Source organism: Chelonoidis abingdonii, chromosome 3 (genome assembly GCF_003597395.2).
Source record: "Chelonoidis abingdonii isolate Lonesome George chromosome 3, CheloAbing_2.0, whole genome shotgun sequence".
Classification (NCBI taxonomy): domain Eukaryota; kingdom Metazoa; phylum Chordata; order Testudines; family Testudinidae; genus Chelonoidis; species Chelonoidis abingdonii.
In genome coordinates, this window is record NC_133771.1 from 27,498,591 (window position 1) to 27,513,061 (window position 14,471).

At 41.5% G+C, this 14,471-nt stretch overlaps 1 protein-coding gene across 3 annotated transcripts in view; it reads left to right on the forward strand.

Moving 5' to 3' along the window:
- The window catches only part of NBAS (NBAS subunit of NRZ tethering complex), a 405,412-nt gene that overhangs the window by 261,788 nt on the left and 129,153 nt on the right, over nt 1-14,471 (forward strand). For all 3 annotated transcript variants that reach the window (XR_012655479.1, XM_032778999.2, XM_075063671.1), the window contains exon 44: nt 3,617-3,951. Coding sequence is in view for 2 of the 3 variants with exons in the window: in XM_032778999.2 (XP_032634890.1) it covers nt 3,617-3,951 (335 nt within the window). In the remaining variant the exon portion in view is untranslated. The remainder of the gene's footprint in view (nt 1-3,616; nt 3,952-14,471) is intronic.

The window sequence follows — 14,471 nt, forward strand, 5'->3', positions numbered from 1 at the left end:
TCTAGTCTAGTAAATATTAAATATTTTAGCTTCTAAAAATGTTATGTAAATATTAAATGTATCTTTGTATAATTAAAATTAAATTCTCCATTCTGCAAAAATATGGGTTATAGTGTATGAAGAGGCTTAAAATACAAAAACAAGCACTTGAATAACATACTGTGGGCAGAAATGCAGTTCATGTAAAATCGGCTCCTTTTAAACTACCTAAAATGCATTCTGTGTATTGGTGTATTATCAAAAATCTTCATTACATAATACAGCATTTCATAGATGTTAAGCATTTTTCTTTTCAAAGGGATACAGTTTTAACTACTATTTTTCATCCAGTCTGGCAACAGGTATTTATGTAATTATATTTTTAAGTGGGGCTAGTAGTGTCCGCATTATTAAAGTTGGCTGACACTACCCATAATAAGACCCTCTTTTCAGTTGTGTAGAACTTTGCCAAATTGTAATTGTTTGGTTTGAAACTTGACATGATAGGTGTCTGCCTCAAGCTGAATGTTTTTAGAAAACATTTCAATACACAAGATGGCTCTGCTCTGGGGATAAATGAGGGTTGCATTGTAAATGAGGCGCTGTCTTAGGACCCCTGTCTCATGCTGCAGAAATTGGAAGATGTATTATGAATAATACAGGGGACTGCAGGAAGAGAAAGGACTGTCTCATAGCTAAATCAGTCAAATGCAGCTTTGGATAATTGGATTCTATCCCAGCCACTGCTAGAGATTTCCTGTGTGAAGCTAAGCAAGTTACTTAAAGTAAACTTTTCAGAGGTTCCCACTAATTGTTTGTGTTCCTCATTTTTTCAGTGCTCAACTTGGTCAAGTGAGGTCTGATTTGCAGAAGTGCTTAGCCTTTGCAGCTACAACTGAAGTCAATGTTTTAAATGTGCAAAGTGCTTTATAATGCTAAGAACTCTTAAAATAATCTAGTCTTCAAGGCTTCTTAAGTTGAGCACCTAAAATCAATGTACTGTTTGACCTTAATCTCTGTGCCTCAACCCCCCCCAGTGGTAATGTAGAGATAATAATACTCCCTTATTGCACGGGGTGTTGGGAAGATGGATTGATTAATTAAGGACTGAGATGCTATAGTAATGAAGGCTATAGGAAAGACCAAAAGGATATTAATAATTCTGTCTTTATAGCAGGGTTTGAACAGTGTGCTGTAAATTAAGGCCTGAGGCTACACATTTAACTATGAGGACAAAACAGAACATTGAATACTACTCATTCAGTGAGCACAGTTTGTCTGTGCACTGAATGAGGCAGGGGTCCTTTGGAAAAAATAGCATGTAATGATGACATTAAAATCTGTCATAACAAATACGCACAAAGGGGCCGAATTAAGGTTGTACGGATATCTTTGTGATATTTCCTGACTTTTGAGTATTTGACTTTGCAGCCTTAATAATGGTCTTGTACTATAGTTTTATGTGCAATATGTATATAAATTACAAATGTACACACATTTACTTCACACATGGTGTTTGCAGCTCACACGCCCCTTTTCAATTGCTCATATTTCCCACAATAAAATTTAAGCCAAATTTTCATTTTTTGTAAGTCCAAATGTGATTTTTTTTTTCAAAGTTTGAGCAATTTTTTCTCTGTTATTCTCAATTAAATGTGCATTTAAAAAAATCATTATCAAAATTTTGGATGATTTACTTGGAAGCCTAGAAACATCAAAATGTGATTGATTTCCAGCCATATATTGCATTTAAAAAAACTAAGCCAAGTCTGAAGAAATGTTATGAATCTTTTTAAAAATAGCACTTTTTTGGTTTGTCTCTCCTTTGCTTTTTTTGTCATTAAGTACATCCATTAGTAGCAGAGTTGGTCTGGGAGCTTGCAGAACTTATAAACTTCACAGAAGAGACAGCTATGAAAAGCTATTAGCATAGGCCCAAGATTGAAGAGTTTAAAAGTTCCAAAGCTAAACATATGTGGATTTCTTTATTTCCATGTTTGTGTGTTCTAAATTGGGAAATTGAATGTAAAACCAAGTGTTATAACACAACTGCTATAATAATAAGCATTCTGCAGTCAGGAAATTATAGAAGTTATGGTTGTTCCAGCAACTTTATCTTTGTCATGGTGTAAATAGTATTCCAATCTGTCGTATTTTTATGTAAATTTTTAATATATTATTGATTTGTTGTCAAAGTATATCATTGTGGGAGCAGTCTTAAAATTTGCATTTCTTGGCTGTTGTTTACTTGCATCTTTAATCTTGATCTTGACCAGTTGCTAGGGTGGTTCTCCCCCCCCCCCCCATTTATCCACAGTCATAGCATTATTATTTGTACAACATCATAAATGTGCATAGAATTGTAAAGACAAAGGACGAAGTCCCTGCCCTGAGGAGCTTACAGTCTGAGGCCTTGTCTACACTACTGAGGTAAGTGAACCTAAGTTACTATTCCAGCTACATGAATACCGTATCTGGAGTCAACGTAGCTTAGATTGACTTACTGCAGTGTCTGCACTGCGCTGCGTTGACGGGAGAAACTCTCCCATCAACTTACCTTACTCCTCTCATTCCGGTGGAGTACTGGAGCCGACAGGAGAGTGCTCTGCAGTCGATTTAGTGGGTCTTCATTATACCTGCTAAATCAAACCTGCTGCAATTTGCAGCAGCACTGATCCCCGGTAAGTGTAGACATGGCCTAAGGCTCCCTGAACTCAAGGAGACTACAGAAAGTTAAGCGTATATAAGAATTTCCAGAAGGGCCCAAGTGAAAGCAAAATGTTTGAAGGATGTAGAGAGGGTATGGGGCTGAGTGGAAGGGCTATAATGTAAAGTGATGCTACTGAAGATGTTCCACCAATCTCTCAGGGTTAAGGTTTTTGAATGGAGCAGGGCTTGTTTACTTTTCTTCACAGACAGGCACACTAAGTCTTTGTCTTCATTGATACACAGTGATTTTTACAGTTAGATAATTAACATGATTGTTATCTCACTGCAAAATCCTAAATGGAGACAAGGCATTTGTAGTTCTTTTCATGAGGTAGCTAGAGAAGGTCAGAACTACCCTCTGGCAGTGTGTGGCCTTTCCTAGTTTATGTCTCTGTAAAACTAGTGTCTTGTCTCCACTATGTTTTTACAACGAGATAGCTCATGTGTGTTTGTTTTCACACCATGGGAAAACTTACTTCTTGTCAGTGAAGGCAGAGGGGAAGAATCAGGTTTTTGTAGGCTTTACAGGAATTTATGTTTATTTGTAGCCCTAGATGTATGTGTATATGCACTTGCTTCTCCAGGGATAAAAACATATATGTATATGTACTTGGTATGGGACTTGAATAATTTTAAAAAAATGCTAATTTTCTTGACAGACTGTTATCACTAGGAGTTTAAACCTGTTGATTATCAGCAAATAGAGGAATCAACAGCCCGTTCTACATTAGTCTGTCAGTATGCATCAGCCCTAAGTTAGAATGGACTTTGTCGGTGGAGATGATAGTTCTGTCAGTGCTCTTTCAGTCCTTGGTATTCTTTTGTTTGTTTGTTTTTGTTTTTTGTACATAGAATGCTAAATACAGTCCTACCTGTTGAACAGGTGCAACTTTAATAACTACTTTTGTTTTTCTCTTTTTGTCAATAGATCTCAATTACAAAAAACTAACAGATGAAAATGTGAGCCCTCTGGGAGTATTGCAGCCCATCCTTACAAGTCAGAACATCTTATCCATTTCCAAACTCGCTCCCAAAATCCCTGAGAAAGATGGTAGTATGCTCTCTCCAAGCTCTGTTTACACCATCTGGTTACAAAAACTCTTTTGGAATGGTGATCGCAAGCTCATTAAAAAAGCACCAGAAACAATACCAGAGTGGTTAAGTGCATATGATACATGTGCAAAGTACTTTGATAGACTCTACCCAGGAGATATTGTCACTTTCATTGATGACATTACCTTTTCTTCAAAGGCTGTCACCAAGGTAAATATCATCCCTTTTACAAAAGAATTGCAAGTTTGTTTAAGCTGCTTAGATAATAAGTTTCATACAGGTAGTCCATATCTCATTTTTATCACTTTTTCTTCTAGGGAAATGTTGCATTAATGTACTATATTAAAAAACAAAAACAAACAAACAAAAGCCCAAAACTTAATTTTCATGTCTAAAATTGGTACTGTGGAAAGAAAATTTGTATTTTAATTTTACACATTTTTATCGACCTAAATTGATGATAGGTTCATCCTCCCAGTGAAAGAAATACTTTCATGGTCCTTCAAAGTCTCCCTGATCCAGACCTAGCAGAGAAATAGAGAAATGTTTTTCACTGGTGCAAATCTGAAAATCTATATTTGCTTGAGGTTTCCATTAACTCCAAACCCAAGGATAATGGTCTGCTTTTCTTGGACTAGTTAGAGATCTAATTTACTACTAGGACATTGAAACTCAATATAGAATGAATGTCTGATGCCCTTTTCATGGCCTACAGTTACAATATAAAACGGTCCAAAAGCTACCTAATGCCACAATTTCCATATGGCTGAAAGCCTGCTATTAGTGTCTTACAAGAAGATGCTGCCTTCAGGGCCCAAGCTCATTCTGCTGAATCCATAGTAACTTCTTCCAAAGGGCTTCTTATGAGGAGGTCTGTAAAGTAAAATCACCTGGGCCTTGTCATAAGTAGATAGGTAAGGGTTAATTTTCTTTTACCTGCAAAGGGTGAACAAAGGGGGAACCAAGCACCTGACCAGAGGACCAATCAGAGACCTGGATTTTTTTTAAAGTCTGGGAGGGGACTGGAAACTCGGGGTCTTTTTTTGTTTTCCTCAGCTGTGAGTAAACAAGCTTTTCTTCTAACTCCATCTTCTTTCAAATATTCTCCTAACATTGTGGTACAAAAGGAACAAAGTAATCGCTGATGGCTGTGAATTGTACTACAGGTGTGTACGCTGGACTGGTTAATTGGGCTACGTTTACAGATTCAGACTGTTTGTTCATTTTTCAAAACTATAGCAAGAACCTGCATGAGCTCTCTAATGCAGTATTATTTGTTGTATTTTCTTTTCTTTTTATATAAGTTTTCTCTTCTTCAAAATTGCTGGAAGTTTCTTTCCTAGTGAGGAAGAGGGGAGAGAATCTCAGTCCACGCTCTGTTATATCGGTGAAGGATCGTAGGGGGAGGGCAAAGCCCAACTGCTGTGTCTTACTTCTCTATTGTCCCAGGGCGGACGAACGGCTACAGACAAGGAGGGGGAACTCTGTGTGTGAGCCTGACTAGGGATGCGATAGTCAGGGAGCTAGATGGCCTCTCCGGTGTTTAAGGAGTAGACGTATAGCATCGCCCGGCTCACACAGGAACGATGGCCGGCCACTGCGGCGGCGGAAACACACAAGACACCGGAAGACCCAGGGGTCTGGGTCTTGGGGGGTTTCTCCAGGGAAAGTCTAGGGGGACCAGAGCGAGGCAGGCGCTGTATTCCTGTCTGGTGGCAGCGAGATAAGATCCAAGCTGAGTATAAGCTTGGGGGAGGTTCATAGTAAACACTCAGATGTTGAACTCTAAGTCCAGATTTGAGACAGACGTTTACTACATGCCTTGTTTCACACCTTTGCTACCCCGCACTATGCCAGCTAAGGCAAAAGCTTCGCACGTTCCTTTGATTCCAGAATCCTGAGTGCTGTTGTCTCTAACCCTATATCTTAAAAAAACGATGATGAGAATTCTTCCCATTCCTCCTTATTTCCTGTAGTTATTCATTTTGGTTAATCAGTTGTCATTCACTCCTTTTTTTTTTTTTTTTTTTTTATATTACTAGCTACAGTTTCCCAGCAGCTCAATCCAACTGGCTCATGACCCCTCTGCTTTTTTCTGCATTAGTATTTGCTTGCTCAAAAATTTCATTTTCTTTAGCACAACTGGAGCACTAGTGTAGACTAGGTGCTACCAGCATTGAAATAAATGTAATCTAGACCGACTGATTTCTACATCTCTAGCTATGTTCTTCAAGTCTATCTTTTTCTCATAAGAACATAAGAATGTCCATGCTGGATCAGACAGTGGCCAGTGCTAGATACTTCAGAGAGAATGAACAGAAGAGGTAATCATCAAGTGGTCCATCCCTTGTCATCCAGTCCCAGCTTCTTGCAGTCAGAGGTTTAGGGGAACTAGAGGATCGGCTTGTGTCCCTGATTATCTTGGCTAACACAGTCATTGATGGATCTAACCTATCAGAGTAACTGATCTGATGAATAGGGGAAATGTGGTGGATATAATATGTGCATATACCTAGACTTCAGTAGGCATTTGACACAGTCATGACATTCTGATAAGTAAGCTGGAGAAATGTGGGTTTGGCAGAACTACAATTAAGTGGATACATAATTGGTTAAACAACCGCTAAGTGACGTTCTACAGGGATTTGTTCTGGGTTTTGTGTTGTTTTAACATCTTTATTAGTGTCCTAGGTCTCGGAATATAGAGCATACTATCAAATTTGCAAATAACACAATGCAAGGGGGTTGCCAGCGTTGTGAAGGATAGAGCTAAAATTCAAAAGGATCTTGATAAATTGGAGAACTAGGCTATAGTCAACAAAATGAAATTCAACAAAGACAAAAGTAAGGAGTTACACTTAGGGAAGAAAAAATAAGTGAAGAATAACATAAGAACGACCATACTGTGTCAGCTAAAATGTCCGTCTAGCCCATTATCCTGTCTTTTGACAGAGGCCAATGCCAGGTACCCCAGAGGGAATGAACAGAACAGGTAATCATCAAGTGATCCATCCCCTGTCGCCCATTCCCAACTTCTGGCAAACAGAAGCTAGGTGCACCATCTTTGCCCATCCTGGCTAATAGCCATTGATGGACTTATCCTCCATGAATTTATCTAGTTCTTTTTTGAACCCTGTTATAGTCTTGGCATTCGCAACATCCTTTGGCAAGAAGTTCCACAAGTTGACTCTGTATTGTGTGAAAAAAATATTTCCTTTCTTTTAAACCTGCTGCCTGTTAATTTCATTGGGTGACCCCTGGTTCATGTGTTATGTGAATGAGTAAATAACATTTACTTATTCATGATTTTATAGACCTCTGTTACTATACCCTCATAGTCATCTCTTCTCTAATCTTTTCTCTATCTCTGGCCAGCCAGGCCACCCAACACCATGTTTATCTCTCTTCCCTGCTCTAACATGTCAACTGGTCACTGCACCATGTTCATTTATAGCCGTTTCCTCTTCCCCTCTCAGTACACCTGTCCACCCCACAACACTCTTCAGATCACCTAGTCCCAGCATCCACTTTCATTTCTAGCCTGGAACCCTGACTTCTTTGTTTTCATTAAACTCTGCTTGTCTGACGTGGGTCTGGACTGAGGTAGGCAAGACAAGGTTGGGGTGGGATGTGGGAGGAATGGTGGCTTCATTAGGGTGGGTTGCTATTTTTTATTGGCTCTGCTGTCTGTTGTTGAGCTACTCTATGCTTCATTGATTCCCACCTTCACTCGCTCTCTCTAACTGAATAGAGAGAGAAGTGCAGCCTCTGCTATGTTTATCTCTCCTCTTGGAGTCTTTATGATTCTTGCATTCTTATTTTCTCTTGGTAGGCGGATTGAGTAGAGAGAGCAGGACTACTGGGATGGTTGAGGTGTCAGTAGAAAAGTCCAACAGAAGCCTCTAAAGGGTGCTATTCATCTTTCTTAGACCCCAAATTACTCGTGGAGGAATTCTGCACCAAAAAAATAAAAATTCTGTGCACAATATTTTAAAATTCTGCATATTTTTTGTCAAAATAACACTGTATAGTCATTTTGTAATTTATTTCAAAATACCCGTCAGCGTGTTTGTCTGTAATAATACAGACAACAAACAGATTTGGGAATTTTTTTTTCCTTGACAAATAGGTTCCTTATTCGGCATATTTAATACAGAACTTTGAGGAATAATTCATTTAAACTACAATACAGAAAATAATTCTTGCACCCCTCAGAAGCAGTACAAAGGCTTGGGGGAAGTAAGGGGTAACAGAGGAGCTGAGAAGGAAATAATTCCTGGGAAGGAGCTGTGGAGTGAACCTGGAGGGTTGTTGGGTGTGGGTGGGAGAAGTGGTATGGAACAATTATTGGAGGGAGGGAGGGATTGTTAATGAGTTGGAGAGCCTCTCCCATGCAAACCTTGGCTGGACCCCTAGCCTCTCCCGTTCAGTCAGGCGTATGTGCATATGTCCCCATGTGTCCCTGCTAATTCACTCAGCTGGGCATAAATGCCCCTGTCCCTATGTGTCCCTAAACCCCCATTCCCACTCAGCCCCTGGCTTAATGTCACCCTACTAGCTCCTATGCCCTGGCACCTGTCTGTCTCTCCCACTAGCCCTTCTGAACCCCAGTCTGTGTGATCTCCCAGCAGCCCTGTGTGCCCCACTCTGTCCTTCCCCACCCCCCATATCCCTTGCCTTCCTCACCTGTGACCCAACTAACGGCTTCCCTTTGCCTCCCTCTCAGAATCAATTATTCTGTGTGGGAGAGAAAAGACTGTGGGGGACATTAATTCTGTGTTGTACGGTGGCACAGAATTCCCTCAGGCGTGGCCAAATGTGGCAGCAGCTTCTTGAACAGCGCCCCAGACTTTCTCAGCCAGCTTATTTAATACACGTGTTGGGACTGGGAATGAAACAGTCCTTTAGCTAGACCCAGGAAATGGTCTGCCAGTTGATTGCCCAGCTTTCCAATCCAGTACTGGCATATACTGGAGTCCAATAAATAGCTTCCTAATGGAAGTGTATTATGAAAATATTAATTGATCGGTAATTTCTGAAAACTTCTGTCACTCTTATTTTTAGCTCTGTTTGTTCCTCTCACTTTGAATTTATCAGAATTAAAATACTACTTACAGCATATCAGCTATCTTTAGATTCTAACTTTTTATAGCCTTCCCCGTCCACCCCTCACGTCAAACCATATCCCATTTAGAAACTGTATTAGTCATGTAATGATCTTCCACATCCACTTACTCCTTTAGCCTTCACTCTCTGATCTTTTAGCAGCTTTGAAACAAATCTAATGTGTCTTTTTTCTCTATAGCTGTCTTTAAAATATTGGTTCTATTTGGAAGTAAAATAAGGATGTGATTCTAAATACATTGACAACCAGTGAATGGATAAATTGAGGTCCTGAAATTTTTTTTAAAGAAATTACTCTGCAAATTTCAAAAATAAGTGTCAGCTCTGATTAGGTTAGGAAGAGAGGTTAAACCAATAGTCCTTTGATACATTATTTATAAGTGACACTATCAACCTGTTTAAAGACATATTTATCCATATTAAAGATATAAATCCCAAACCAGAGATGCTGATGAAAAATAAGTTTCTTAAAGAAAGCCACAGTATGTGGCCTAAATAAGATGAGTTACTACTTACATACCTTTTATCATGGATTTTACCTGAAAGATACCTGACCATAATTCATAGCTGCCAAGTTTCTACAGGTGCATGTGAAACATTTATCTTCCCTCTCCTCTGCTAAGTGGTAGGACCAGACCATGCCTGAGGGTCCATATCTCATATGCACACAGGGCCACACTTCCTCATGTTACTGTGAGAGAGATGATTAGAGACACTCTCACTGGCAAATGTCACTCCTGGAGCTGCACGATGCTGACATGGGGCAGGCCTGCCAACAGAAATAGGAAGACTTTTGGAGGGGTCTTGGAAGGTGAAGCAACAAAACAATTGTATGGGGGGAGCCCATAGTCCTCCTTGAGAAAATTGTGAAATGTCGTCTTCCCCACCACAATAAGTTCATTGCTGCCACCCCTTTCTCTTCTAAAATCAACTCCCTATCTTTGTATAGGCCCCTGCTTCTCCCAGCATTTCTCAGGTTCCTCACTATCTGGTCCAGCTGGATCTTTCCTCTCCTTAGCTGAGAGAAACAGTAGGAGGAATGGGAGCCCTAGAAAGGGGTAGGGTTGCCAACTGTCTAATGGCACAAACCCAAACACTCTTGCCTTGCCCCTGTCTCTTCCCCGAGGCCATGCCTCCGCCCCACCCCTTCTCTGACGCCCTGTCCCCCACTCACTCCATCCACCCTCGCTCTGTCACTTGCTCTACCCCACTCTCTCTCGCTTTCACCAGGCTAGGGCCGGGGGGTACAGGCTCTGGGCTGGCAGCGTGGGGCTGAGGGGTTTGGAGTGTGGAAGAGGGCTCCAGGCTGAACCTGTGTCAGAGGCTTGGAGCGCAGAAGAGGGTGCAGGCTCTAGGATGGAGTTTGGGTGCAGGACAGGGCTCCAGGCTGGTGCAGGCAAGGGTGAGGGATGCGGACGCTGGCCAGGCAATGCTTATCTCGGATAGCTCCCAGAAGCAAGCAGCATGTCTAGCTCCAAAGCTCTGGGTGACCATACAGCTCTGTGCGCTGCTCCTGCTTGCAGGCACCGCTCCCATTGGCCAGGGTTCCTGGCCAGTGGGAGCTGTGGAGTCCGCATTCGGGGCGGAGGCAGTGCACAGAGACCCTCAGGCCACCTCTGTGTCTAGAAGCCTCACGGTTGTGCCGGTCACTTCTGGGAACCATGCGGAGCCAGGGCAGGTAGGGAGCCTGTCTTAGCCCTGCTGCGCCACAGACCAGACTTTTAATGACCTATTCAAATCTCCCAGTTTGCTTTCAATAGCCACCAGGAAATTGAGGTTGATTCTGGGAGACTCCTGGCCAATCCAGGACAGTTGGCAACTCTAGGAAGGGGTGTGTAACAGAGGCCGATTTTCTGTCCCTGTCCTCTTCCTTGCAGAGACCACGTGGCCTCCCCTGGGTGTGCTACACTGAAACTTTATTTCAGTCCCCTTTTACCAACGTAACCAGAGTTCCCTGTGCTCCGCCTAGCTACATTATTTGCTGAATATTAGATCAGCTCAACAGGACCTGAGGGGAACAGGCTAGCCCTGTTGCTCCCTCTTTACCATGCACTTCCTTCCTGTGCCTCTTTTAATCAGTCCTAGGTTGATTAAGTTTTTACCCCAATTAAGTTTTATCCCAATTAAGTTTTTACCCCACCCAGCCCACTTGCCTGATGAGATAATTGCCTTTAATCAGGAGGGGTGTATGAGGGGGCCCAGGGAAGGGGTTTGAGGTGCAGGAGGGGTGCGGAGTTCAGGATCGGCTCAGAGCAGGAGTACAGGGGGTGTGTGGACTGTGGGAGGGGACTCAGAGCAGGGGGTTGGGGTGCAGGGGGGTGTGGGGTGCAGCAGGGGGCTCAGGGCATTGGATTGGATGCAGGGGGTGTGGGGTGCAGCAGGAGTCTCAGGGCATTGGGTTGGGGTGCAGGAGGGGTGGCTGGTGTACAAGGGGGCTCAAGGCAGGGAGTTAGGGTCCAGGAGGGGTGTGCGGGTGCAGGCAGGGGGGTTAGGGCAGGGAGTTGGGGGGTGATGGGGTGCAGGAGGGGTTTGGGCTCCGGGGTGGCAGCGGCATGCACGAGGCCCAGGGAGGCTCCCTGCACGCCTGTTTTGTCCCCGGCCCCGGGCCATTCCAGCAAGTGCCATGGCCCCGGGTGAGTGAGTGGTGGGGGCGGAAGGCTCCATGTGCATTGCCCTTGCTGTGCCTCTGTGTACCTCCGCCGAAGCTCCCATTGGCTGCGGTTCCCCTTTCCTGGCCAATGAGAGCTGCAGGGGGCGGTGCCTGGAGGCAAGGGTCTGGGGGCCACAGGGATGTTGGGCCAGCCGCTGCTGAAAGCAGCGTGGGGCCTGCAGAGCCATGGGGGGCAATCCCGCGGGCCGGATCCAAAGCCTTGAGGGGCCAGATCTGGCCTGCAGGCTGTGGTTTGCCCACCCCTGATCTAAATGCATAAGCCTCTACTGCTGCAGATAAAAGACCAGATCCATTAGCTTAGAGACAGTAGCAGACCCATTTGTCACAGGCTGTCATGTATTGTGGTCGTACAGTGCCTAGCATTACTGAAATATAAATGTTAAAGAAAATAGGATGTAGCCCCAAAAGAGGGATAAACAGCCTCTGCAACAGTGTGAGTTATAGAAAAAGGGAATTTTTCCCCCTCACTTTAGGTTTTCTAATCGTTCTCTGAAATTGTTGTCTCTGTTTATACATGTGATTTGAGTCGGTCACCTTTTCTCATGGCAGATGCCTTTTGTTTCTAAGAAATGTTCACATCTTAGATTCTCCGTTACAGTAGTGATCACATCAAACTTTTCAATCTTCTTGATGGCTTCTTGACAATCTGCCCAAAGTTCTTAATTTTTTTTTTTATTCTTTTATTGATAAGATAGCCTTTTGTTTGGTTTTGCATGACAGTCTGTTGTGCCTTCAAAGAAGTGCTGTTTCAGTGTTCAGAGTCTGTTGTCCTGATTCTTTGTGGAAAAAAATACTAAATATCCTTTTGACAAATAAAATACCAAAGCAGTTGAGAGACATGAAAATTATTGCCCCCCCTCCCCCCTTTGCTACATTGTCATTACCAAGGACACACTATAAATAGGGACAGGCACAGGATGTTAATAAGCCGCAATTTTAGTCTACAAAAGTAAAATATAAATCAATGGTATAATCAGTAGAGCTTCTTGGGAATCTTTGGACGAAATATTTTTGCATTGGGAAATGCCTAATCACAAAATCTTTTTTGTGGAAAAATATCAGTTTTAAGAAAACTGTCTCAGGTCCAGAATGGAATTTCTGGTCAAACCATAGAGACATTCACTCCACAGTAGCCAGTAGTGCAATGGTTAGATTATTCACCGGGGATGGAGAAGACCCAGGATCTAGTCTCTGCTCTGCCTGATTCAGAGCAGGAACTAGAATTTAGGTCTCCCACATCCTCGGTGAATAGTGTATTTTTGGAATAGAAAACCAGAGCATAGAGTCTCTTAATGTCGCTCATTAAACCTGTTCCTCAAATAGCTTATCTTGGAGCTTTGGAAAAAGGACACAGAGTTAGTTCTGCTTAGCTGAAACACCATGTTTCATTTTATCTTTTTTTTTAGAATTATATATTGCATTTGTGTTAAATGGAATTACAAAAAGAATCCCGTTTGAGATCTTTTACTAACTTTGGACCCAATTCTACCACCCTGCCTTCCAGTGAGTAGTAGCTTAGTCCCCAATTCAGGAACCTCTGTCAGCACATGTTTGAGTCAACTCATATTTAGAAAAGCACTTAACTACATACTCAAGTGCTTTCCTCAGTCAGGACCGTATACCATAAATTGCCCTAGCCCTGCCTATCTGCAGTGTTGCATGCTGTTCAATGATAGTAAAGTTGCGGAGTCAGGGTCATGTACAAGTTAATGCTACTAGTAGGGAATACACTTTTTCTTAGTAAATAAATTTACATATTCTGCCAGGAATTTGCCTCTGATATAAATGTACATTTCACAATAAATGTAAAATTTCCCCCGAGGAATGAAATCTCTAGAGCTTACATTATATATGATGTTACATGGTTTGTAAATGAAATGAAACAGGCTTTTAGGATTTTTTTCATTACAGATTATTGGCTATAAAATTAAACAGTTTTATATTCATAAAAGACGCTTTTAAAAATATTCTTTATTTTCTTCACATGCATACTAAGATTGAAGTAGCCTCCAAGCTATTCTAAAGCACTGTGCATGACAGCAAATCTCATTACTGAAAATGACTAGAAATAAAGAAGATAGCCACTCACGTTTTGAATGAAATAAGAAGAAAATGATAATATATTTGTAGTGCTGAGTTTTATCACTGTGCAAAGATGAAAACAAAATTAAAGTGGCATTGGATAGCCCAGTATTTTTTTAATGGTCCAATCTATATATGCTTATGGCATCATGAATTCTAAGCCTAAAAAACATTTGGATAATTCTCTAGATATTAATAAAACAAGGTAGAATGTATGCATAATTCTGCTTTCTGCGTCTTTGTAATCATAGTTCGGACATCAGAATGCATTAAAAGGGAAAAGAAAAAGATATGATGTTGGTTTAATCTTTCCCATTATCTTTTTAGTTTTAGGAAATAAATATACAAACCTAGTTGTTGAGCCAATTTAATATGATTCGGTATAAAAAATGTTGATTGCCACTGGTCTCATGCTTATACTAACAGTGTATTAAAAAGCTTATTTTCTTAGTTTACTACAATATTTCTTTCTTTTCACAGCAATGGAACAGTTCACAAAATTATTTGACTTCTTAGAGTTTAATAGTAAAATATCAGTTAGCCGATTAAACAAGTTATATCTCTCTAATCCTTTAGCACTTCAACAAAAAAAAAAAAGAAAAGAAAAGAAAAAAAAAGGATAGAGAGAGAGGGAGGGAGAGGATGTGATAGTAAATTCAGTTTTCATTAAAAGTGCCCATTGGAGCATGTCCTGTACTTCAGAGCAATAGTCCTGAAAAGCTGGGGTAACCTCTGTCTCACATTAAAGAGTTTTATGGGAACGGTCTTATGGTGCACAAGTTTTAACAGTGATATAGGACATCATTGAGTTTGCAACCTCTGTCCCCTGTAATAGTAAAACTAAATGGACCTT